Raw genomic sequence first — 27,731 nt, 5'->3', positions numbered from 1 at the left:
TTCTTCAAGAGGGCAGTGAGGCGGTTTAATCGATAAGCAGCTTGAGAACATTTAGAGGTCACTTCCATTTTCTTTTTTTGCTTCTGGTCCTGGACCACGATGGGTTCAGATGTTCGTGACCTGAACTCCCTCCTACCTCCAGTCCCAGCCGGGCCCAGTCCAAGCTGCCCGGCCCTCCCAGTCAGCACGGCCCCTCAGTGGGCTCCAGTTCTGGACTTCCACACCGCCACCTCCCCTTACTCGTCTCTGGGAGCCCCTCACACGTCCCTGGGGCCGCACTCTTTCATCAAGCAGGAGCCCAGCTGGGGCAGCGCGGGGGACCCCCACCACCTGGACTCGGATCCTCACTGCGGCCTCAGCGCCTTCACCGTCCACTTCTCGGGGCAGTTCACGGGCACGGGGGCCTGTCGGTACGGAACCGCCTTCGGGGCGCCCCCTCCCGTGCCGGCCCCGTCCGGCCAGCCACCTTCAGTGGGTGCTCCGCATCATCACCAACCTCCCAGCAGGATGTTTAGCAACCCGCCATACCTGACCAACTGCATGGACACACAGCCTGCTGCCCGCAACCAGACAGGTATTGTAAAGTGTGTGTGTGTGCGCACGTGTGTGTTCCCCTATCCATTGTCAACACATGTAGCTCATTCTCTTAACATCACATCTGCGTGACCTACGACCTCTTTCTTGATGTTGCCTTCAGGGCCTGCAATCCCTTGTTCACTTCAATCTCCCAATGTGTCACTGACTTTATTGACGGTGTGATGAACAAGATTCCGAAGAAAAAAAAAAACATATTTTTAAAGTACATCTCTACATTTAACATTTGATAGTTGCTTTGTGCAGGTCATGCATGTATAAGCCATGTTTTATTCCAAATGAACATTTACAGTACAAGACCATTATTTGGATTTGTTTACATCATTTAGCACCACAATTGACATGACAGAATTGAAGCCAAATGCTTCTGTTTATTTTTCTTCGGTTCTGTTTATATTTACATTGTAACTGCACAATAAAAGTGGAGTCAAAAAGCAATTCTTAATTTTCATTTATTTGTCAGAGAGAAATTAATTGAATAACATACTTGTGTTGTTGGAGAACTGCACTGCTTCATGCTGAATTTTATTTGTTACGTTATTAAGTTACATTATACAATTTCATGGAAATTGCAATCGCAATAAAACTATTTTGTTAAATTAGTATGTCTGTATGTATGTGAGTAAACATTGAGCGTTATTACTTTTGTAAAAGCCGAATACGATTTTTATTGGATTTTATGAGATTGTGCAAATGTGTCTGATGAGATGCTCTTATTAATATTGACGAGTTATTGAAGATTACACCCAAAAAAATGTATTTATTTTTTTCAAATTAATTTAACAACTGTATCGAAAGATGTTTTTGACTTCAATTGAACCCTAAACGGCTTTGCATGTTTGCTACAAATTTTTCTTATCTAGATTTCCTATATTTTATTATTAAAAATGCAACCTCATTTTGTCATACACTGTATTAGGCACTAAAAATAATGTGGCTTGTGAGTCAATCTTTCCATTTAGTATTAACTGTAAATGCCTTGCACACTGACATTGATTCAAATTCTAAGACTCAAAGAAACCCCAAAATCAGACCCATGAGTGATCCCGTCAGATATAGTCTTGAATATGAAATAAAATGCAGTTATAAAAAACTTGAGATTTTTACAATTTACTGCATTTCTAACAGTACCGTTAAAATATATTATCGTGGTTCAATTTCAAGCAATTTAAATATCCTAATAAAAATTGTGAACGTGTTTTCCCAATCTGTTTCTTGCACAGAAAGTTTATTTGAAAGAAAGGACTAAATTTAACCCAAAAAGATGATTGTTTTAGGTATTTATGATGAATATCTTAATTTATTAATTGTTTCGAATTATTTTCCTTATTGTACACAACTGGATTTTATTTAGCAACCAAACTATGATTTTTAGATCTCAATATTGTGCCGCAAGACACTAAATGATTAAATGTTCAACAACGAGGATCACATTCTGTTGCGTTCATGCAGTTATAATAGATTTGTTTATCCGTGCCCAGTAGATTAATTAGCAATAACATGCTTATCAAGCAGATAATTTAGGAAAAACATTATAATGAAAGCACTGAGCTGACCTCTAACCTGTTTTATCTGGTCCCTGCTGTGGCTGGATGAGCACACGCAAACAAACTAACAGCAGGACTCAGGTCACGCACTACAACTGATAGCGGCGCAGGGTCACTCGGGGACCATCCTCGCAAAAAGCGCCCAGTGCCCATGGGTGAGCCGAGCTTTGTCTGCTCTATATGTGTGCCATTCAAGGTTTTGGGCTACACATTTTGAGAGTAATAAGCATGTGAGAGGATTTTCAAATTAAAAAAATAATTTAATTCCTCATTATAAAAAAATTATAAATAAATAAAATATGCGGGGACATATGACTACATTACTCTGCAACATGTTGCATTTAAACGTAACTAACTGAGTGTGTGCGTCAAGTGTGATTTATGGGAACGAGTTCTGCCATTTATTCAGTCATGTCATGAATCACTTCTGAGTGTCAGACACTGATTCACTGTGTGTGTTTATTTTATTACAGATCTGAAAACTAAATAATTGTGATAATACAAATAAGATGGATGTGTTACTAATTGCTGTTTAACTCATTCACTGCCATTGACAGCTATAGACATAAAAAAAAATATTTAAAATATTTCTATTAGTTTATTTTTTTTTCCCATTTTTGCTAACAAGAGTATGAAAACCTAGAAAAAAATATTTTAAATTTAGAACAGATATCAAATTTGTGATTAATCCTTAGTTAATTAGTGAAGTCATCTGATAATTATAATTTAAAAAAATGTAATCGCTTGACGGGCCTAATTTAAAAAAACTAATTAAAAATAAGGGGCATTTAATCGTAATTAATCGCATGATAATTTCTTATCTGTTATAAATGTACAATACAAAAAATTCTAAGTTTTCATAAAAAATTAAATGATTTTTTTTTCAACTAATAGAAATAGTTCACATGAATTTTTGACGTCTATAGTCGTCAATGGCAGTGAATGAGTTAAAAACAGGGTTTAACTTGCTAGGAAACTCTATGCTAATTTCATATTGTGTTTAGAATAAGAAATATTACATATTGTTACATTTGGTATGGAGGTGGACATGTTCTAAAACAAAATTTCGTAATTTTCTAAAAGAACCCAAACAAACAAGGTACCGGGAATCAAAATTATAGAATAAACAAAAGTCCAAAATAAAAAGAGCCCTAAAACAATTTAAAAACAAAGAGAAACAAGGACAATGAACCGACAAGGAAGGGGGGGAAAAAAAGCAGGGAACTAAATACGAACACAGTGGCAAGAAAACAAGACACACCTGGACTGGCTGAGGGAGCACAGGTGGACACAAAGAAAGATGGCAACTAATGTAATCAAAACCAAAACATGACACAGATACATTAATGTGTAGATGTATCGTCCATGGAACTCAGATGGACTTATCATCACGGTATCCATTCAACTTGAATTTTGTGTTTGTATGTTACAGGTTACGGCGCTGTCTCGTTCGATGGCGCCAGCAATTACGGTCACACTCCAACTCACCCCAGCTCGCAGTTCTCCAACCACTCCTTCAAACATGAAGACACTCTAAGTCACCAGAATGCCATTGGTATGTTTTGACATGATGTAACATCACACAGAAATCAATGCGTCGCACCCTCAGGAGAGTAAAACTAATTTAGCTGAATATGTATTTTCGTCTAGTGAGCCCAATGTGACCTCACCGCGGGGACGTCTTGTGACGTCTCCGCGATGACCTGGCCTGTCGGAAGAATAAATCAGCCACATCCTGACTCACAAACTCCCTCGGCTTCTCCTCTCGTCAACTCTTTCATCCGCCCACCCATCTCATTAAAATTACCCGGCGTATGTTATTGGTGAGAAGTGAAAATAGTGCGTAGTGTGACTGTTTTAATAAATTTTGGGCCATCTCTGCAGCAGAAATAAGCAGCACTTTTGGAGCTGCGGGAGCAATTGGAATGCGGGGAAGTGTCAAGGGAGCAGTTCAGTCTGGATGGGTAGCAGACACAGGAAGAAAAAAAAAGATTTGGGGATCATAATTGAAAAAGGGGGTGAATAGGAAAGGCCTTAAAGAGGACTAAAATAAGGAAATTTGAAACCCAACATTGCTTTCCGTTGACCCTGGGACCTCCGTGGTTGAATGCAAATGTTCAATTTACCATTTGTCAGGATTTTGAATCAAATTCTCCAACGTAAATAACAATAATCCAATCCTAGGTCAAACTATTGCGATCATGAAACCTTTATTTAATTGTTGTTTTTTTTCACAATCAAGAATACTTGATGCAACTTCAGTAAACTGTAATCAAGACTTCCATGCAAATTGTACCTGTAAATTAAAAATGACAAGTGGTGACATGTATGTGATATGCGCTTACTTCACATACTTTTTGCTGTTTTTGCTATTGCTTTTTTTTTTTTATTGTCATCTCATGTTCTTAATGTCTCTACACCTTTATTGAGGCTAATTCAAATTTTTGATTAATTTGCACAAAAGGTACAAAAAACTAACAAAGAAATAAGCAAAAACAGATGCCCATACAGGGTTTTTTTTTCCTGCGTGTTTTAATGTGGTTTGATCCAAGACAGGTGGTGCCTTGATTTACGAGTGCCTCAACTTAAAAGTTTTTCGATTCATGAGCCATCTCTTGGTGATTGTTTACTTTATGTTGTAAACAGTGTTGCCACCATTAACTTGAAAAAGTAACTTAGTTACATTAATGCTTTTAAAAGTGACTTAGGTACTTTACCGATTACTTGATTTCAAAAGTAACTAAGTTAGATTAGAAGTTACCTTACTTCAGCAGACACTGACTGGCAAGCTTGCTTAACATAAAAATCACACGTGGTTTTGCAACTTAATAAAAGATGCATTTTTAACTGTGACATTTAAAGAGATTTTCTTTTCTATTAAAAGCTTGACATAATTTTTTTAAATAAAAATAATAACAAGTATTTTCTAGATTTAATTTTCTTTGTGTGTTAGGAATAAAGTGTCCTTTGGTATTTTTTTATGTATTCATTTTTTATTATTAATCATTATCTAGTTATTTAGTTTTGTTGCATGCACAACACACATCAGAGTTACCACCTTGGTAGAAAACTTAGTATGTGCTGTTTATTAAGTATTGACAAGTTTTACTCACTGAGGCGATAAATGATAACGTTGATGGTGAAAGGTATTTCCCAGGTGAAATTGTGGCATCACCTTCTTTTAAAAAGTCAATGAATATGACATAGTAATGTTACGTGTGTTTGATGTGTAACTTTAGTCTGATTACTTGGCTGGGAAAAGTAAGACGTTAGCCATTACTGGAAAATACAAATTACTGTCATCACTGGTTGTGAATCAAAATCTTAGGTAAAAGCTTCAAATATGTTTTTTTAAAAAAGGAGTGAAAGCATTTCTAATGTACAGTGTCGTTTACTGAAAAGTACAAATAGTCAAACACACAAATACAAAATGTAAACACTCGCAGGAGAGGAGATCCACTTAGCCAAAACTCACAGCCGTTGTTGTGACTCAACTTGACTCAACATATATTAATTACGCTTCAGAAAACCAATTTATGATGAAAGAAACAAATGCATACAAATATAGACAGCATATAACTGTACACATATTTCTGTGTGTGTCCCTTTATGTCTGCGTACATGTGTAGCAGAGCAGCAGTACCCTATGCCCCCTTCTATGTATGGATGCCACACCCCTTCCGACAGCTGTACAGGCAGTCAGGCTCTGCTCCTGAGGAACCCTTACAACAGGTATCGCACTCCTACACACACTTATGTGTACACTTTTATTGTCACCAAGGCCGACCTGACAGGCAAAATCTATTTCTATGAGACAGCAGTAATTAAAGGTGGGAATGTTTTGCAGCTATTGTTTCACACAAGGAGGTTGTAATTCAGGGAACGGGTGGCAGGATGCAGTTTGAGCAGGATGTTCACCTTCAGGACAGGTCTCGGTGCCTTTGCAGCTTTCCTCTCGGTGTTGTTCAATTTCCCTTTATGATGGATGAGTTTGAAAAGTCACTCTTAAAGAAGTTCAGAAACCTGGAGTTCCATTTTTCCCCCTTTTTTTTATGTAATGTGTTTTTGCAAAATCAGGCGCATGCCATACTTTCTGAAATGCTGTAAAAAAAAAAATTCATATAAGAGGGACTGAACATTGGATTTGTATTTGTCATATTATGAAACATAATTATTGTTGCTATCCTGTGAAAACCAAATACATTTTTGTCATTTTTGTAATTTTTACGTTTAACTCTTTTACTGCCAAAGACGTTAAATGACATTCTGCAAAAACCTACGGAGGAGCGCCAAAGACGTTAAAAGACGTCCACCTTTTTCTTTTTTTTTTTTTGAAACTGGTGCAGGGAAGGCTTGCAGAGCTGTCCTGAAAGTTTCAAGCAGGTCTAGTGAGCTTAATGACTATTTTTGGCCCCTAGAGGGCAGCGATGACTCTCTTTTGACAAGATCGGGTGGGCGTCAGCAGAAGACGTGAGACAGGGCTAGAGTGTTGTGGGGGCAATGGCTGAAGAAGCCATAATGGCGGTTGCAAGCAGCTCACGCTAGAGCCGTTTTTTTCAAAGACGAAAAGCATCGACCAACGATAAAGAGCACATTGATGACGACGAGATCATCATCGATGATGACGATGATGGTGACTCCGTGGTTGGAAGCATTGACGCGGCAGTAGAATACGTTAGGCGGAGCTAGATGGAGGAGGAAGCGGACAATGTTGCAAGCAGCTCACAGTTGGGAATTTTCAACGCTAAAGAGCACATTGATGACGACAATGATCATCATCGATGATGATGATGGTGACTCCGATGTTGACGGCGAAGTTGGAAGCGTTGACGCGGCGGGTATGACGACATCATAAAGGTTCATGGGCTAGCGATGCTGACACCGGAAAACGCGGAGCACAAGCGAGCACGCTCAGGCGGACGTTCAATCGGACGACGAAGAGTGCCCCGAGTCCAATGCATATTCATCGGAGTAGTGGGTACAGTCTGCTACTTGCTATTTATTCCCCGGAAAAAAAGGCCGTCAAGAAAGTGTAATGTCTGCACGCGAAACGGACAATGAAAGTGAAAGTAATCTGTTGTGCGAATCCTGCTCCCTCTCCTTGCACGCAGGAGAGCGTTACAAAAAGAAAAACTGTATTTGAAACATCCACATAATTGTAAGTAGTACCACAGTTGCATACATTTGTAAATAGTTTGCGAAATTGTTTTGTCAAATTGTTACACTGTTGAATGGAAATAAACGTATTTTGCAAACTAAAAATACTTTTTCATTGTTGGTGAAAGCGTTTTACAGAAGTAAAGCACTATTTAGGTGTTTGTGGCATCATTCATGGACAAAAAGAAGTGTACAATTCACTAGAGTGCATGAAATAACATCGTTTCACAAAAAGCTCTTTTTCTCCGCTTTTTGTTTCAAAACAGAGAATTTCGGGGAAAGTAACCATTTTCTATTGTTGATTACTGAAGAACGGAATAAGGTAGAAACAAAGTCCAATCTTTCATTTGGTAGTATGTGTGTTTCCATAGTCCAAACACAACATTTTCTGTGGACCTTGAAAGATCAGTCAAAATGCTTAAATCGGCTGGCACTGGCGACATCCCGTTTCTGAAAACGTCTGGCAGTCAAAGAGTTAAAAAAAAAAAGGACATAAGTGTTTTTCACAGGACAGCAACAATGTGTTTTGAAGCCAATCTAAACAAAATAATCTTTTGAAAAGACACACTAGAGGATCAAAAATGCATTTCCAAAAGAGTTTGTCTGTATGTTGCAGATATTTCTGACGAGTTATTGGCAAGAATAGATCGGGAGGCCAAATATGTTGATATGGAGATTCGTCCACAAATGCTCTTTATTTTACTTTCTCAGCAGCCAAAAGGTTAAAATTATAGTCAGTGTATGACAATAAGTGATTAGTAGACAATGTGCATCATTAGCTAGTGCGTGTTTGTAAATATCACATCCCGGGAAACCTGCATCAAAATAGCCCGAAAGCTCCTCGCCTCTAACATCCTTTCACAAATGATTGCACTTAGCAACCAATTATAGTCGAAATTACACAACATGACCCTGAAATTGAAATTGCGTGAAATTGAACAGAAGAGACACGCACGTGTTACCTAACAATGGTAGGTTAACCCTTTCTTACTTTATAGCAGAAGCGATAGGGTTTACCACCACTTCATTCTGCTTTTGTACATTATGTTTCCTAACGAAACATCCTTCACACACCATGACAGTGTTTTTACTTCAATCTGGCAGCAGTGGAGTTTCTGTGAATGCCACAGTGGGGTGTGTGTATGTGATAGAGAGAGCACGAGAGAGAGAATGTATGTATGTGTGTATTTGCAGAGAAGATATGGCCTATGTTTATGACAAAGACAACCAGCAGACCTCCAAGTTCATGTTCACCCCCGTTTCTCTTTCACAAAAACACACACACACACATATGAGTTGACGTGGTTGTCTAATCTCACGGCCTGGTACTAGTTGGACTGTCTTTAGTCAGCATGTTGTCAACTTGGCCCGCTCAAGCCACGTTGTAAATACCGTGTGTTGTTTATAGCATTTATTCCAGGGATGGCGCTGCACCGGGGGGGCAGAGGGGCTGTAGCCCCCGACAGAAATCTGTCTAACCCCAGTTCAGGGCCTCCAGCATTTGATGTGATATTTCTAAAATAAGACAGCTGGGTTAGGCTCCAGCACGCCCGCGACCCTTGTGAGGATAAGCGCTTCGGAAAATAGATGTTTTTTTCCTCAGCCTTGCTTATGTATTGGTCAAGCCCCCCTTTAGCTCAGGGAGAGAAAAAAAAATCATCATCCATCTATGCCAGTGACGTATAATGTCAGGAAGAACAAGGAAATGCTTTTCCACTAGATGGCAGAAGGCGCAATTCAGCTGTATATCCACATATTGCCGCTCAATAGATGTTGTTTAAAAGCCTACATTTAGTAGTCCAGATTTGTGAGGTAATCGAGAAAAGATCGTCCTTGTTTGTCCTTTTTGTAACAATTTGGTTTGGTGACCATGTGCTGTGAGATTTCAGTGAAGGTTGAGATACTTGTTTGAGCAATATCCGCTTGCTTTTGCGTTCTCGTAGAATCGTTCTACCATTTAATAGCAGGAAACAAGAAATCATAGGTCTAAGGCTAGAAAGGCTGTTGAATCTTGTGTCATTGTCACCTATTTGTGTTTATGGGGGCCACTAAATGGTAGCTGGTATCGCTTCGACTTCTACTCGTCCATCCAGATTGTTTGCAGGCTGCAGGTGGTGTACTGTAGATGGGAGGCTGTAAATCCAGCAAGAGCGTGTGTACATAAATGTTCGCATGGAAGTTCTCAGTAGTGCCTTTTGGCTTTGTTCCATTCATGTTGCTGGTGAGTTCAGCTGTCTTGAGGAGTGTGTTCTTGTCTTCTTTAAACTCAAATTGTGACTGCGTGCTGTGTGTGTTGTCATTTGTCACCAGTTTGCCTTTTGAGACAACATGACGCTACATAACATCACAGCAGGACACTCACCCTCCTCCTTTCCTGGCAATAGACCGTCCTTTGCGCAGCTCATGAGGTTTTTTTTTTTCCTTCTACATCTTGTCTGTCCTCCACAGTGGTTAATATTTATATCAAGTGACCTCTCAGTTGGAGTGTGTGGCTTGGAACCCTGTCAATACACTGGCATACAGCGTGAAGAGGTGGGAACTCATCCATGGCTCTATTTATGAAGAAACAGCCAGTTGGGTGAACTTCTTGAAAGTAGAAAACAGCGCGGAATGACAGAGGATATTTTCATATGCTTTTTTTAGTGTAGTCACATGGTAATGTTTTTGCATACAGACGCTCCCCAACTTACGAACTAGTTACGTTCCGAGCGATCGTTCGTAAGGTGAATTTGTTCGTAAGTTGCTTCAGTGCTATATTTTGTATTATAATTTATGTTTAAAGAGAATACGTACAGTACTGTACTACGTATGTTAGAGAGAGAGAGCGAGAGACACACACAGTATGTACATGTACGTAATAAGATAAATAAAATGAAGTTTAACTTACTTTTGGAAGATGTACTCGATGCTTAAGGATTTGATGGAGGAGGAAGAAGAGGATTTTATATCATGAGAGGTTCTTCGTCGTCGCTGGAATGGGCTTCAAAAGTTACTTCCTCCTCCGTAACTTCAATGAAGGAAGAAGTTGAGGGTCGCGGAGAAGAAGATGAGGGTTGATGAGTATCTTCCTTGGAGGATTTACTAGAAACTGGCCGAAAGAAGCGATCTAACTACAATTGCACAGTTTTCTTCTTTTTTCATCATAAATGATGCGGTAGCACTGTATGGCATCATTCAATTGATTTGCAACCTTTGTGCAACGTTCAATATTTGGGTCTTGCTGCTCGAAGAGTGCGATGGCTTTATCTATGAGCGACAGGCGTTTCTTCTTCTTTCTCCTCCTCGACACGTTGCTGAGCCTCCAATGCTGGGTGAGCTCTCACAGCGCCAAGCGTCGGTATTAGCGGCGGAAAGAAGCACTACAGTACTCGGAAAAAGGTGCGCAATACAAAATCTAACTTACAGCATCTCTTTCCGAACATTTTTTGACATGCGCGCATGCGCTCAGACATGTTCGTATGTACCGTTGTTTGTAACTCGAATGTTCGTAAGTAGGGGAGCGTCTGTATTCACAACGTGACACGGTGGTTGAGTGGTTAGCACATCTGCCTCACAGTTCTGAGGTTAGGAGTTTGAAACTGGGCTCCTCTCTTATGTGGAGTTCGCATGCATTCCCTGTGCTTGCATGAGTTTTCTCCAGGTACTCCATAACACTCATTTTAGGTTCAATGAAGACTCGAAATGGTCCGTAGGTGTCAATCTGAGTGTGAATGGGTATTTGTCTATCTTGTAAGCTGTGTAGAAAATGGATGGATATTCATGACCTAATATCATAAATAAATAAATAATATATATATACACATACCTGTATATATATTGTACTTATGATGAAATGTGTATTTTAGAATATGTTCATGTCAAGAAAAAAAAGGGGGGGGGGAGTCATGCAATGGAAAACTCACCATATTCATATCATCTGTTGGCCAATTTCTTGTTTAATGTTGATAAAAAAAATGACTGATGCATTCAGATCATTACGACGCCAGCCATGAACAGTAGACACTAAATCAGCCATAAGGTGCTTTTAATCCCTTTCAGTGCTGAAAAATTGGGGATTTTCTCATTGATTTTCAAATGAATTGTAAGTAGATGTTGTGGTGTTAGAAATTCATATTGGTTCCCACACTTTGTTTTCTCAATTAACTACATGCAGACAAGGTAGGCTATAAGCATTATGTTAATTTGATGACAGGGTGGACATTTTTGGCTAATATTAGCATTTTATGACCACATGGTGGACCTTCACTTCGCAACGTTAACATGACTTTGTGCTTTTTGACGTTCAGATTTCTAAAAAGTTCAAAGGATTTTCACTGATAGATTGGACATTTTAAGATTGACAAGAGCCAACTACACACAGGATATGATGAAAATTACACCCCCAAAAAAATCATATCGGAAATGATAACAATACACTTGATCATGTTGCGGACAATAAAAGATAGAAGATAAAAGATGTAATAAAAGATGTTTTATTAAGCAAAGAAAGCAGCGTGTGCAACTTGCAGATATCGTTTGCATCCAATGAAAACACATTTAACCATGTTTAAGTAATCTGCAAGTCTTTGCTTACAAATTCTAACAACATTTCTTTCTTGATGCTTGTTCATTCCTAAGTTTTGTAGTTTCAGCCATCACCTTCATTTTTGAGTAGCTTGATGAAGATAAGTAACTATAGTAACTAGATTAGTAACTACAATATTTATGTAGATTAGATTAGTAAATAGAACCTCTTTAAAATGACATTTATGGGACACAAAGGTCAGCTATCATATCCAGGTTTTATAGAAATATGTTGTAGTTACTTGGTGTAGCGTATGGCATTCCTGAATGTACGTCTATTACGTGATGATGTAATTGAACGTGAATTTGTGTACCCAGGAAGAAGAAGAAATAAAAAGGCGGCAATCAGCGCGATGCGAGTCTGGTCTGCTCAGTGGTGTTAATATCAGACTAAAACACTACACTTGGTCAAATTCAATCCAGGTTCCATGCAGCATCTTGTCCAGATTCCACTTTTGCTAGCCATTTAATTGTAACATCCCGAACAAAATCTATAATAAGCATGGTCACCATCTAAGGGAATCTGCAAATTGAGTTTATTATTATGTCTTTAAGTAAGATAATTCTCACTACGAGTGTTGAGTTACTTGATGACCATTACATCATGTTGTTTCATGATGACATGCCAGAAGCAAAAGACTTTCATCTTGGAGCTCTTTAAAACAATTGTGAATCATCCTCTGGGAAACACAATGATCTTTATCCTAATTTGGACACCAGTGTCTGTTGACCTCATTTTTGGATCGTGTCATGTGTTGGGACCAATCTGCACTTGTCAAGGTTTGGTCAGCAGGGTTAGGGAATCCAGGTCCAGAAAGTAAAATGCCTGCCTTTAGCCACACGTGCTTCTACTCAACTGGCAGGTAAACAAGCTCGTTTTCACCTGTTGAGTGGAAGCACTTGTGACTAATGCTGCATTCGAGGAAGGTCGGAAGCCAAATTTATTCCAGTTGGCTTTTCCCAGTTCCGACCTGAAAGCGTTTCGGGCGAAAGTAGACAACCAAAATGATCACTTGTTTTTTAAATGTTGGTCCTCAAAGCTCATTTTGACCTCCAGCAAACTTGCTTTCTTGCGATTTTGCTTCAATTGATTGTTTTTATCTGATTTCATAAGCATTCCATACAGTTCAGTAGTTTGGCGTATGATTTCATGCAAGGCGATAGCAGCATACTGTCACATACCGTATGTTGTGTTACAAGAAGTCATGTCAAATATTAATGAATGAAGAAATTTATCTAGCTTTATACTCAAGTAAATTGTGTTATACCATTCACGGTCTGTGTTTCCGAAGGGATCGCCATTGTAGAGTGACGTCACATTGTCGGTGAAGTCGGTGACTTTGCAAGTGGAATTTGCGAGTTCAAGAGGCGTTCCCGTACACTCCCCCCCCCCCCCCCCCCCCCTTTCCTCGAATGGAGCAAACTGTTTCAGGGTTTTTACTTTCTGGGTGGGTTTCCCAACCTTGTTGGTCAGTTTCAACGATTCAACGGGTGAAACAGGAAACTAATTTGTAGAGTTTGTGACCGCAATCTAGATAAGCTAACTGTTAACATAGCGTCTTTTCTATCACCATTACAGTGTCACAAGCTTTACTTTTTACAATATTACTGAGTGAACCTAGATGTGAGTCTCTTCACTTTAACACTAAATATAGCTGATTTGTTAGTAACATTTTACTCTTATTATTTTGGTGTTATTGTCAATTGATTGTCACTGTAGCCACTTTGCACCATGTAAGTAGTCAAGACAAATATTTCACTCACTGAACCATAGTCACGCACTCTAAATTTCAGGAGCATTTGACCTTGGAGGTTCCACTGTATTTTGATCAGAGTCCATTTACTGTATATCACACATGATGGAAAAGATAGTTGAGGTCATGCAAGCAAGTAAGTTGTTTTGCCATCTGAATTTGTCACAATTTACACTGCTGTTCTGCTTTTTATTATGGGACTGCTGAAAGCAGCACATATTACTCTCCACCCTAGAAAATCCCGAGATTTTTCCGCAAAAATGCGGCCCGTACCGTAGATCGCACCGGGACAAATGAGGTATCAAACGATGCGGCTCGATCTGACTCGGTGCGGCATTACTTTTCTAGGAATTCCGAGTTACCATGGTGACGCAATTCCCCAAAAACTCCCAAAAAACTCCCATAGGAAATGAATGGAGAAAGGGGGAACAAATTACAGATCAAGCACCTTTTTCCAAGACACGCTGCGCACGCATACGTTATCCGACCGATACGAATTTTAGCTCATTTTGTAGGAATTTTTCCCATCTTTAGCTCAGTGTCGAAATCTTTTTAAAGGAATGAAAGCTCTCCCCCCTGTGCGGGTTCAAAGACAGTGAGTGAATTAGGCTTCTACCGCACTCTGTTGACCAATTAACTTTAGAGTGGCGGGAAAAAAGAAAAGTCTACTTCTATTTGCAAAAGTTTCACTTCAACTCGTCACCATGGCCACAATCTTTGCTCACTAGACATCAAATTCTCACATTTTGTAGTCACGAGTGTCTTCTTTCAGACAAACTAACTTTTATTTGGCTAAGGTGTCATTTAGTACCTTTATTTTCACTTTAAGGGAGGACAAGTCGGACGAACTCGCCTATCTCTTCCATGTTAAATTCAGGCGCCTTTCGCTCTTCATTTCTGATAAATCATAAGTTTTCAACCTGCTCTCATTTGGTCATTTTTCATCCGATTAAAAAAATGAGAACATGCTCGTGTTCCCCAAACCCTTGCCATTCTAACGAGCCATTTCTTGAATCTGCATCTTGAACCGTTAAGTCGTGAGAGGCTTTTGTTCAAGGGGTGCGTCTCTCATACAATCTCAATGGAATATGGGGCGCGTGATGGCTCCAAGTCAAAAATGGGTGTGCGTTCTTAAAGCGACAGTGAGATATTTTTAGTTTCTGTTGATTATGGTTAACTTCCACATTTCTTGACCGATTTTTGTTGTTTGAATTTTAAACTGTTCAGCTCATTTACATTTTTTTAAATACATTTTCAGGGACAGTGAAATACTTTTAGTTGATCTTGATTATGGTTAACTTCCACATTTCTTGAGCGATTCCAGTCGTTTGAATTTTAAACTGTTCAGCTCATTTACAAGAGTCAGCAGTCCCATTCAAAATTTCCCCGGAATTTTTCTAGTTGTTATTATTATTAATTAATTATTAATAAAAAAAAAAAAATTATTCAAATACAACTAATATCAATGCAAATTGGTCCGCAGCTTACAGCTGTCCACTTCCTTTCTTCACTGTGAACAGGCGGTGACTTTGCCCATTTGTTTTATTTTCGAGTTCTGCCTCCAGTTTTGCAATCCGGTTTGCCGTGTCTTTAAAAAGACAAAAACGAAAACATGAACTTACTAGATCAGAATGATGTCCTGTTTTTGAAAAGCTGCTGCATCGCTTATCATGGCCAAATTGAAGCCCAAATATGCAAGTGGAAACAAAATGTGTAAAAAGTATAACAAAATACAGTTCAAAAGGTCCACCCACACTGTACTACTGGAATGTCATCATGACCGGCAAATGTCTTAGAGTGTACGTGGGTGGTTTGGTGTGTAGGTGCATGATAATAATATGAAGTAATAGTTATTTTCCGGTATTGCATTGTATTGTTGTATATGTGTGATATACGGTTGCTGATGAAAATTTTATGAAAATATGTTTTATATCAGGCTTTCCATTTGCACTGCTCTATCAATAGTGGACATGGAGAGGCATGAGGGAGTGAGGTTGAAGAGGAAGAGATGAGAGGGAGGAAGAGGTGGGAGTGGATGGAAGAGAATGAGATAAAGAGAAACTGGAGCTAAGGAGGAAGAGGAAGCATTGGGGAGTTGAGCACGGTTTTAGTTTAGGTCACACGCACAAGCTGCGTGTGATTTTGTGAGCGCGTGAAACCTGCCGTAGCAAATTAAAGAATTGTCATTGATTTTTGCAAACACAATGTTTTAAGTGCAAGTAATTGGACCCCAAATTCAACAGTTTAGATTGACACTGTGAGGGAGGTAGTTACTTGGCATTGCAATGTGTGTGTTTTTGGTGGTTGTGTGAAATGGGCACGAAAATGAAGATCGTTTTAATGCCCGAGCGCATGTGCACTGTCTATGAAAATAGAGCCCATATTCTCCCCAGCATGCCCCCGGGTCGTTCCTCCTCTCGGCCTGGCTTCCGATGAGGTCCACGTCCACGTCAGTGAAAACAACGTTCTGATCATTTCATTCATGTCTGGTCCCTTATCTGCGACTTGCTTTCCCTGAGTGACTTTAGAGAGACTCCTTGAGACACACAAACCATATTAGTAAGATAACGGCTCAAGGAGGATGGGTTTTTGTTAATGATTTGACATATGGTATCTGTATAGTGAGGTTTTTCTGTGTGGAATTTACGTTATCCTTGTGCTCGTGTGGGTCTCTTCACATACCTCAGTCTTCCTCCCACTGTACAAAGATTAGATTCACTGCAGATTGTGAAAATGAGCGGGGATTGTTGTTTCTCTCTCTACTGTATGCTTCATTCTGTTATTGTACCCTTGCAAATGGTTGGATATGGAAGTTGTATTTAAACGAATCAAAGAATTGTGAGACATTGCAAATGTTTTGTGTTGTCTTTTCCAACTTTTTTTTTGGGGGTCTTTGTCCATAGAGGGCAGACACTACAAACATTATTGTTGTGCACTCAAATTGTGTACAGACGCTCCCCAACTTACGAACGAGTTACGTTCCGAGCGATCGTTCGTAAGGTGAATTTGTTCGTAAGTTGCTTCAGTGCTATATTTTGTATTATAATTTATGTTTAAAGCCTATATAAGTATATTGAAGGTTTATATAAGTATGTTTAAGGCTTGTACAAGTAACCTGGATTGGTTTGTACTGAAAAAAAAATAATAAAATGGAGAGAATACGTACAGTACTGTACTGTACTACGTATGTTAGAGAGAGAGAGAGCGAGACACACACACACACACAGTATGTACATGTACGTAATAAGATAAATAAAATTAAGTTTAACTTACTTTTGGAAGATGTACTCGATGCTTAAGGAGATGATGGAGGAGGAGGAAGAGGAGGATTTTATATCATGAGAGATTCTTCATCGTCGCTGGAATCGGCTTCAAAAGTTATTTCCTGCTTCATGGGGACCGGCGTTTTCTTCCTCCTCGCCACGTTGCTCAGCCTCCAATGAGCTCTCACAGCGCCAATCGTCGGTATTAGCGGCGGAAAGAAGCACTACGCGCAATACAAAATCTAACTTACAGCATTTCTTTCCAAACATTTTTCGACATACTGTACGCGCAGAAATGTTCGTATGTACCGTTGTTCGCAACTCGAATGTTCGTAAGTAGGGGAGCGTCTGTACTGTGTGTCTACTTTATTTTCTTGCTATTTGGTCCAGTCCATTTTCTCCAAACAGTGATTTGTCCCAACTCAAGTCTTGTCTCTTCTCTTTGTGTGTTGTCAGTCATGCGACGGGCTACGACAGTGACCCCAGCGCACCCATGGTGTACAGCTGCAGCACACAGTACCGCATACACACACATGGTGTCTTCAGGGGAATACAGGTACAGTATGTCTGTCTGCGGACTCGGCATTGCAACGTCACTTCATGTAACTTGACTGTTGTGATCCTTGAGATGAACTTTGTGCTTAAATATGCTTTATGATGTTTTTATTAATTTTTTTTCTCTGTAATGAGCCATAAATTATGCTTTGGGACATTTTCTCATCTCGAGATTGTTGCAGTCCTTTTCCCTCTCAGTAATTCCAAACAGTTTAGACTATAACTGCTATCTCTGCCTTTATGCTGTGGAGTAGTGGACTGTATTAAACTATTCAGAATGTTGAGAGACTAACGCTTTATCGAAACTGGTTCTGTGCCGTCGAAATATGAGTGATCCGTCTGATTTAGGTCAGCTCTGTGTTGTGCTAAGTGCACGACGATTGCACTTTTAACAACGTTGGATTCAGTTTGTCGTCTCTGTGTTGAGTTTGAGGATCAAGGGAAATTTCTTTCCTCAATCAAGGTAAATATGAATGTAAAGTCTACGAATGGTCATCTGAATCGCTCACTGCTACTCTGTCACTCTAGAAGTGGCATTAACCATAAGTTGCTATTTGGTTTCTTAATCTTTTTTTTTTGAGAGAGAGAGAGCTCAGTATTGTTCATTCTATAATTTTACCGATTTGACATGTCATCATCATTGCTCTCTTTTTTTTCATTTTTTCATTTTTTTTTTCATTTTGTATGTGGGTGTGTGTGTGAGTGTGTACTCATTAGTTCACCTAAAAACCTATTAAAAATCCCATACCGTTCACCTAAACCGAACACTTCAGAATCCAGCTCGAGTCGTGAGGTTGTCAGGAGACCCGAGGAAGGATCAAAGAAACAAAAGGAAAGTGAAATCCAGCACCGACCAGATGGTTTCTTAATCTTTTGAAATCACTAGCAAAAATTAGCATGGGACTCCGCTACATTCCAACCCGGTCATTCCTGATTCTGTTTTGTGCTACTTGACCTAAACCAGGTGAATTACTCCCTGGACTTGGTGAAAGTCACAGAAGCCACTTAACACGGCCTCTATCAAGCAATTTACAGTTTGCACACCACAGACAAAGAAGCATTGCGGGAATGACAAGAATGCATAACTTACTAGGCTACTACTGTATCTGGTCTTTTTTTCCTCCTCTGATACAGACTGTACAGATAGCTCTCCTGGGCCCTTTGGCAGGTCATTGCACTTTAAAAAATAAATAAATAAATAAACATCAGCGGGCATGCCATTAGCAATCTTTTCTCAATTTGAAGAGCGTCATCCAAACCAAGGACACAATTCAACGGAATTGCTCCAACTTGCACCACATTTCCCTTACACCAAGATTCTAAAGAATCCATGCAGGTGGGCTGCGCTCACCCGTCACCCAAGGACTGAAAATGTTGAGTGAAAGAAGAGTGTTGTTTTGACTGCGGCGCACACGGGGAGTTTGGCTTGTGTGTTAAAACAGAACAGTCCTCAGCAGATAAAAGTGTTGTGTGTGGTAAGACAGACCAGTTTTACCGTAATACCTCCACCAATCACACCAAGATCTTGATTGATGGTAGATTTTGTTTCTGAATTACCTACAATATCATACCACAAAGGTTAGGTCTGTTTTTGTTTGGTGACCACAACAATAAAAAAAGTAAAAAAAATACAAATCCTGCTAAGGTAAATGGTTTTCCTTGTCACATGATCAGACAAGGAACATTTCATTTATTTTATTTGTATTTTTAACAAATAGTTTACTTTTGGCAGTCAAACTGGTTGAAGGAAACTGAGCAGGCCTTTTTTTTGTTTGGATTGACTACAAAATCTAGAATTTCATGGGATGAGAGCCTGTGAAAATGGAAGTTTAATGCTGCTTTTCCACTAGACCGAATCGGCCTTGTTTGGCCCCGGTTGTTTGCGTTGCCATGCGACTTTTTCGGGGCCGATCGGTTACAATGGAACCGCCTTTGAGAACCACAGTCATCTGGGACCAAGCGGGGGCCGTGTCGTCACGGTCATGTGATTGGCCGACAGCGTTACAGCGAGCAACTCCATGACACAAGCCCATTTCCTGGTTTTACGTAAGCGAGGCAAGAGCGTTACAGGTTAAAAAAAAATGAAGAAGAAGCTTGTGATGAATCTGCAGACACGAAACACATTAGCTACTGGAGTACTGCCCGACAGGCCACATCTTAAATCGGGAGCACATGACAACCAGAAAAAAGAATCCCCCGCACACTGACAGAACTTCACTCAATGAGTTTATTTGAGGGAAACAACTCGTTTCATGTTAATTTTTGTTATGTCCTCATTTTATTGTACATTTAGAACAGATATTACAACATACAGTATTATATTATATTATTATTATATATTTGTGATTAATCGTGAGTTAACTATTGAAGTCGATTAATTACAATTACAAATTTTAATTGCCTGACGCAATTTTTTTTTTTTAAAGAAAATTAAAAATTAGGAGCGTCAGGCGATTAAAATTTTTAATCGTAATCAATCGCATGACTTCACTAGTTAACTCACGATTAATCACAAATTTGATATCTGTTCTAAGTGTACAATATTTTTTTTCTAGGTTTTTTAACATTTTAATCTAATAGAAATAGTTCAAATGAATTTTTGACGTCTATAGCCGTAAATGGCAGTGAATGAGTAAATGATCCTTCCGCGGGTTCACCTACGGAAACCTTCCGTGCGCCCCTTTGATTTGTTTTTAATTCCTTCGTTCCCGCTGCTTGAATCAAATTGGTGATGTAAGTGGCTAAATTAAAAGTAGCCCGTGTGTCCGCTATGCTAAAGCCTTAAATAAACAAGTACTCTAGGCAGGAAAAACACCTTTGATTTTTCGTACTCGAGGCGGTCAATAAATGCAAAATAACCATTTAAGCTGTTAGTTCCTAACCAAAAAACGGCCACAAGAGCGGGATCGATACCCGTATCGATATCCATCGCGACTACAGATACCATGAAATATGTCTGGTATCGGCCCGATACCTGGTTTCAGTACTCACCCATCCCTAATAATAATAATAATAATATAAGTAAATAATCCATATTCTTTGATGTAAAACTTTTTTTAAGTAGTTACTTTGCCTGGTAACAAGTTACTTTTATTATGAAGTAATTCAATTACTAACCCAGGTACTTTTTTTGAGCAAGTAATGAGTAACTATAGTTTGTGGTAAAAAAAAAAACACACACACACACAAGCGCACACAAGCGCACGCAGCGTTCGCTGGGTCGTGTGATCCCCCGGCCCACGGTCATGGCTCCTAACCTTGCTCTGCAATTTTGAACAAAGTCCACAAACTCCCGAGAATACATTTTGTACCGAGCCCGTTGATTTCCACCAATCCGAACTACTGGTTCAGACCAATCACAGAGCGATATTGTGTTTGGGGTGTGATATGCATCTGTGACAAAACCAGGAAGCCAGTGCCGACTCCGGGGCCAACAAACAAACAAACAAACCTAACATGGACGAATGGACGCTGCAATTAATTCTGTTCTTGCAGGATTACTCACCGTTTCCTTGTTGAATGTTGAACAGCGAGAGGCGCTTCGTGCATTAACTGCTAAAGATGGTCAAAACAAACGTGCACTATGCCGCTTCGTCCAATCAGCTCGAAGTATTGTGCAGAATGTCCCGCCTTTCTCGAGCAAATCATCGTGGAGCAAGTACCAAATTGATATTGTTCGGGTCAAGTTGAAAAGTGGCTCGAGGATTCTACCGGGTTGGCTGCTGTTGTCCAACTCAGTCGTCTTATTCTCTCTCACGCTTTGGTTTGTTTCATATGCTACGCTTCCTGGATCGGGTCAAGTTGTGTGATGATTGGTTGTCAGCCCTCATCAAATTCAGTAGATGAAATTACCACTGCATGGTTTAGAATTAGAAACTGGGAAGGCCTCCCACAATTTGGGACTGAGTTGAACTGTCTGCCTTTTTTTCCATATGCTTTTGTGCAACGCTTTTGAAAATAAAATACAATAAAGTTCACTTATAAAGTGGACTTTTACGCTACATAATGCTGTCTTTGTTCCTACAGTGGCTCGTTGATGAAGGAAAAAAAAGAGTGTTTTGTGCCCACTCATAATTATTAAAAAATAGTTTTGCAACATTAACTTACTTTCTCATGATCGAGTGAATCATGTTGCTTTTAGGATTTAAGGGAGGGCAAGTGAATCAAAGTCAACTGTATCAATGTGTACTCTTGAAGGCCGGATGCAGCTGTGAAGATTTCAAAGGGGGAAAGCATTTTAGAGGAAGAAAAAATAAGGAATGATATGTTTCATCCTAACATTCGAAGGCAAAAAAAAACAAAAAGCATAAAGAAAGAAATTCCAGTTTTTGTTCGACTGTTATTGTGCTCAGGCGTATTTCCTGTGTTTGACCTCCACAGGGCATTTGCGGTGAGCTGCAGGGTTCTAATGGGGCACCCTGGGAGAGGCTTCTGTCTAAGAGGCGTGACTAACAGCTCCCGATGGGCTGCAGTCAAATCGGGGTCACCTTACAGCTAATTATTATCGAATGGAAATAAAGAAAGAATATGACCATTTTATGTTAATGATCCCAAGAGAGCAAGGCTGATTAAATTACATGATTAGTCTTATAAACGGAATGAATTCAATCATATAAATCACACAGGCATGAAATACTTCATGTGTTTATGTTTGTGTGCAGGATGTGAGGCGGGTGCCCAGCATTGCTCCAGCAATCGTTCGATCAGAGAGCAGCGAGAAGCGTCCGTTCATGTGTCCGCACCCAGGATGCAACAAGCGCTATTTTAAGCTGTCTCATCTGCAAATGCACGGTCGCAAACACACAGGTGAATATACTGACAGTGCTTTGACAGTTGTCACAGCAACTACTTCTTTGGGCCTTTTTCACTCACTTTTATCAGACGTCCCTGTGAATTGCCTAGTAGCTTGCGATTCGATTTGTATCACGATTCATAGGTCACGATTCGATTTGATACCGATTAATCCCGATACCGATCTTTAAGTCAATTATTGCGATTTTTTTTCAAACTTAGAAAATACTAATCAGTAAACTTGTACATGTACACTGTAAGATTTGTATGAAAATCTACTTCAGACTTATATCTTCTGGTCCACTGTATTGTGGTTGCAATCTGTTTCATGTTTGAACAGCATTGAAATCAAATTTTAAGGCTTTTAATGTTCCATTAATATAACATTCTTCCATGCTTAAAATGCGAACCCTAATTCTAATTAAGACATTTTGTTGAATATTTCCAGCAAAAATTGAGCTTTAAAAATCGATTCGACCGCATATTGAATCGATACGAGAATTGTGCGCCGTAATATCGCAATATATTGCCGAATCGATTTTTTTTTAACACCCCTATTACTTATGTAATCCATTACACTGTTTCTTCTACTTTCTGACTTACAGTCGAAGGTTGAGCACAATATGTTCCAACTTCTGATTTGTTAATATATATATATATATATATTTTTTTTTATATATATATATATATATTATGCTAAAAGAAAAAACAAGTAAAACAGTCCATTTAAAAACGATCAAAATATTATTTTTTTAAATTGACATAATAAAGTTTAACTTCAATGCGATGTTTCAGATAACAGTTTTTAACTATCATACATTTTTAATAACTAACTTGCATGTAAATCTTAAAAACAATCAGTTGTGTACTTACCATTAACGTCAATGGACATGAATGCATGAAAAAATGACACAAACAAATGTACAGTGCGCCTTATACGCAAGTATCGTTTCCCCCGCCCCTTCCCCCACCCCGCCCTTCACTCAAATGCTTTTTTGTCTCTTTAAATGTACACTATTATACAAATCAACTAGGCTTCAGGTTACAACCACAGGAAAAGTGTTTTCTATCAATACCCTCTCTTTGTGTGTGTCCAGGGGAGAAACCTTACCACTGTGACGTTGCCGAATGTGGGCGGGGCTTCTCTCGCTCTGACCAGCTCAAAAGACACCAGAGGAGGCACACAGGTTTGATTATTGGCTGACTTTTAATAGTTCACTTGCTCCTCTCTTTCCTCTCTCTCCATCTGTCCCAACCTGCTCTTTTTGCATGATTGCCATGATGTGCAAATTGTTTTGTGTAAGATCAGGTGGCAGATGGATCTTTGAATAGCACCCGGAGATATACCATATAAAAGAAAGTTAACAAAAATCGTATTTTTTTTTTTTATTTTATTTTTTTTAGCAATGACATGTACATGTAGTGCTTCTCCCAGACTTAACTATCTCTGTTAGTTTAACATTTTTTTCCCCACTTTTGTTAACAAGAGTATGAAAATGTACATTCAGAACAAAATGTGTGATTAATCGTGAGTAAACTAGTGAAGTCATGCAATTAATTACAATTAAAAAAAATGTAATCGCCTGATTTTTTGTAAAAAAACAAAACATTTTTATTATTATTTTTTTTAATTTATTTGTTTTTTAAAAAAAGGAGAGCAATGATGATGTCAAATCGAATGAACAATACTGAGCTCTCCTGAGAAAAAAAAAGAAAGAAAAAAAACATTTTTATTAATTTTTTTTTAAATTTATTTGTTTTTTAAAAAAAGGAGAGCAATGATGATGTCAAATCGAATGAACAATACTGAGCTCTCCTGAGAAGAAAAAAAAAATGTAATCGCCTGACGAGATGATTATTAAAAATTAGGGGCGTCAGGCGATTAAAATTTGTACTTGTAATTAATCCAATAACTTCAATAGTTAACTCACGGTTAATCACAAATTGTATATCTGTTCTAAATGTACAATTAAAAAATCTTGGTTTTCATACTCTTCTTAACAAAAGTAGAAAAAAAAATGTTAAACTAATAGAAATAGTTAAAATGATTTTTTGACGTCTATAACCGTCAATGGCAGTGAATTAGTTAATATTGTATTAGTGGAATATGAGTTAAGCCGCAAAAATCCAACAGTTGTTATCAATATCAGAAGGCGGCCATTTTTGTACTCGCTGTCGAGTGAAAATGACATCACAGTTGCTCAGGTCTCAGGGAACAACCAATCACAGCTCATCTTCAGAAAACAGGTGAGCTATGATAGGTCATTGCATGAGCCCTGTGATGTCATCTTCAGTTGACAGCAAGTGGTAAAATGGCCGCCGCCTGAGATGGATTATGCCTCATAACTCATATTCCATTAATGTAATATTAATCAGAATGTCTTGTTTAGACTAGTGAGGTCACATATTACATATTGTTGTCAAGAAATTTTTAAGCTTGACTTCCCCTTTAACTCATTCACTGCCATTGACGGCTATAGACGTCAAAAATTTATTTGAACTATTTCTATTAGTTTAACATTTGTTTCACTTTTGCTAACAAGAGTATGAAAACTTTTTTTTATTGTACATTTAGAACAGATATAAAATTTGTGATTAATTGTTAGTTAACTAGTTAAGTCATGTGATTGGTTACAATTAAAAAATTGAATCACCTGACGCCCCAAATAAAAATAAAAAAAGGGCCGTCAGATGATTAAAATTTTTAACCGTAATTAATCGCATGACTTCTATAGTTGACTCACGATTAATCACAAATTTTATATCTGTTATAAATTTACAATAATTGTTTTTCTAGGTTTTCATAAAAAAAAATGAAATGAAATGGGGGAAAAAAAGTTAAACTAATAGAAATAGTTGACATGAATTTTTGACATCTATAGTCGTCAATGGCAGTGAATGAGTTAAGGCGAGACATCCACATATTTGCGACTCTTGGCGTCAAAAGTTTGGGACAGCCCCGATCTTGGATGAAGTTGCACAAATCGGGCAAATCTTTGGATTGGCTTTCCTGCAAGTCTCTGCTCTACTTTTATGTTTCTGTCTCCCTCTCTGTGCGTGTGTGTGATGAATACTTCTGTCGTGCGTATCAACCTCCCATCCGTGTGCATGCAAATTGTACACGTGTTTAGGTGTTAAACCCTTCCAATGCGAGACGTGTCAGAGAAAGTTCTCTCGGTCTGACCACCTTAAGACACACACCCGGACTCATACAGGTAAAACAAGTGCGTAAACTTTTCTTTTTTCTTTTATACCTCAATCATGTTCATGTTGACAGTATGTCATAAGATATTATTTGAACATAACAGACACATAGTGCATGCTTAAAACATGATTCATCATTCTAGTATTTCCTAACCCTCCCTTTGTTTTCCATCTCCCACTCACCCTTCAGGCGAGAAGCCGTTCAACTGCCGTTGGCCGAACTGTCAGAAGAAGTTCGCCCGCAGTGATGAGTTGGTGCGGCACCACAACATGCACCAGAGGAACCTCACCAAGCTCCAACTGGCCATCTGAGTCTGTGTTCACTCACTGTTGCAAAGCGTTTGAAGCAGATAGCGAATTTCATTCTTTCCCTTTCACAAACACGTCATGAAATTCATGTGCTCGTTCTTTTAGGGGGGGTTCAAGTACAGACGCTCCCCTACTTACGAACGAGTTACGTTCCGAGCGATCGTTCGTAAGGTGAATTTGTTCGTAAGTTGCTTCAGCGCTATATTTTGTATTATAATTTATGTTTAAAGCCTATATAAGTATATTGAAGGTTTATATAAGTATGTTTAAGGCTTGTATAAGTAACCTGTATTGGTTTGTACTGAAAAAAACATTTAATAAAATGGAGAGAATACGTACAGTGCTGTACGTATGTTAGAGAGAGAGAGCGAGAGACACACACAGTATGTACATGTACGTAATAAGATAAATAAAATGAAGTTTAACTTACTTTTGGAAGATGTACTCGATGCTTAAGGAGATGATGGAGGAGGAGGAGGATTTTATATCATGAGAGATTCTTCGTCGTCACTGGAATCGGCTTCAAAAGTTATTTCCTGCTTCATGGGGACCGGCGTTTTCTTCCTCCTCCTCCTCGCCACGTTGCTCAGCCTCCAATGAGCTCTCACAGCGCCAAGCGTCGGCATTAGCGGCGGAAGGAAGCACTACTCGGAAAAAGGCGCGCATACAAAATCGAATTTACCGAACATTTTTCGACATACTGTACGCGCAGACATGTTCGTATGTACCGTTGTTCGTAACTCGAATGTTCGTAAGTAGGGGGAGCGTCTGTAAGCCTAAACTCTATAGTGAAGGTTGAAATGATTCACTTCAGCCCGATCCTGACCATGACTCACTCTGAGCAATTCATCAGATTTCACCGAAAAACCTTGTGAGCCGAAAAAAAAGCGCACTTTTCACATAAATATTCCCCAAAAGCATTAAATGTGATTTAATGACTGTGGAAAAAGTTGCACCTTACAGAAATAATTTAAGACTGAGCAAGCAGATTTCCATCATCTAATCTAAGTCAATAGTGACCAAAATAACTCATCTGCCATATTACAGTTTGTCATCCTTTTTTTTTTTTTTTTTGGGCGGTGGCGGGTTTGCAATTGATTCAAGCGGGGCCAACTACATTTATTAATTAACAGATCAATTTATTTGTGGTAGAAATAGAAGTAGTGATTAACTATCTCTCCCTGTTTTTTGTTTACATCTCCCCAAAGTATTCTGTCACAACATCGTTATTCGATCCTCTTCACAAGAGACGTCAAAGGTCAAGATCAGATCTCTCTCGATCAGATACGATAAATAATTATATGCCCTTCAGTTTAGCGTGATCAGCGCTGTTGTAAATCTCCATTTAAACTACTTATTTATTTTTATTTCATGGATGGATTCACTGGAACGAGTTTAAGGGAGAGATATGCTCTTACCTTTTTCAATGCTGTAAAATAATTATAATTTTTTAAAAAAAAAAGTCATCAAAAATCATGTTTATGAAAGAATAACAGCTGAAATGTAATTGAGGCAGTATTTTAATGTTTTGTCTGGGTCACACAATGTAAACATTGTCATGTTTGTGATGTAAACTTTTCTCTCTTTTTTTTTTTTTTACTGAATTCTTGGGGCGAGATCGCATTGCCTTGTCTTGTGTGTCGGGGTGTAAATATTAATGGACTTGGCCTTTGTTTTACACACTGCATGTTCTCAAATGTCTGTTGGGTCACACTGGCTCTGTGACCAGGACATAGTGAAGATGTAAATAATTCTGCTTCGTCATGGGAACTGAGCTTTCCATGGGGGAGAAAGCGTGACTTTTTTTTGGTGGTGGGGGGGGGGGGGCTGTCTTTGAATGTATCCTGGAACTATTTTTGTTTCTTCCTTGACATGTAATAACAATTAAGCTGTAAAAAGTAAATGGCAGTGAAATATTATACTCAAAGGATGAGCTTTCTGTGTAAATGTTTTATATTGTCTTGTATACACCATGGCAGATTGTCTCTGGTGTC

The 27,731-nt window shown here is 38.8% G+C and overlaps 1 protein-coding gene across 2 annotated transcripts; it reads left to right on the top strand.

Moving 5' to 3' along the window:
* Nucleotides 1–72: 72 nt before the first annotated feature.
* wt1a (WT1 transcription factor a) lies at nt 73–27,185 on the top strand. Of its 2 annotated transcripts, none has more exons than XM_077567468.1 (8): nt 73–574; nt 3,574–3,696; nt 5,771–5,873; nt 17,335–17,434; nt 22,095–22,239; nt 23,322–23,411; nt 25,356–25,439; nt 25,619–27,185. In XM_077567468.1, exons 1-8 carry the CDS (start codon nt 100–102, stop codon nt 25,738–25,740), a joined length of 1,242 nt encoding a protein of 413 aa, XP_077423594.1. In that variant the 5' UTR covers nt 73–99; the 3' UTR covers nt 25,741–27,185. The 2 variants fall into 2 exon arrangements, with proteins under 2 accessions (XP_077423594.1, XP_077423593.1); XM_077567467.1 differs by having other exon boundaries at nt 25,356–25,448.
* Nucleotides 27,186–27,731: the final 546 nt, after the last annotated feature.

This window comes from Vanacampus margaritifer, chromosome 6 (assembly GCF_051991255.1).
Source record: "Vanacampus margaritifer isolate UIUO_Vmar chromosome 6, RoL_Vmar_1.0, whole genome shotgun sequence".
NCBI lineage: Eukaryota > Metazoa > Chordata > Actinopteri > Syngnathiformes > Syngnathidae > Vanacampus > Vanacampus margaritifer.
This window is presented reverse-complemented; position numbering and strand designations above follow the sequence as displayed.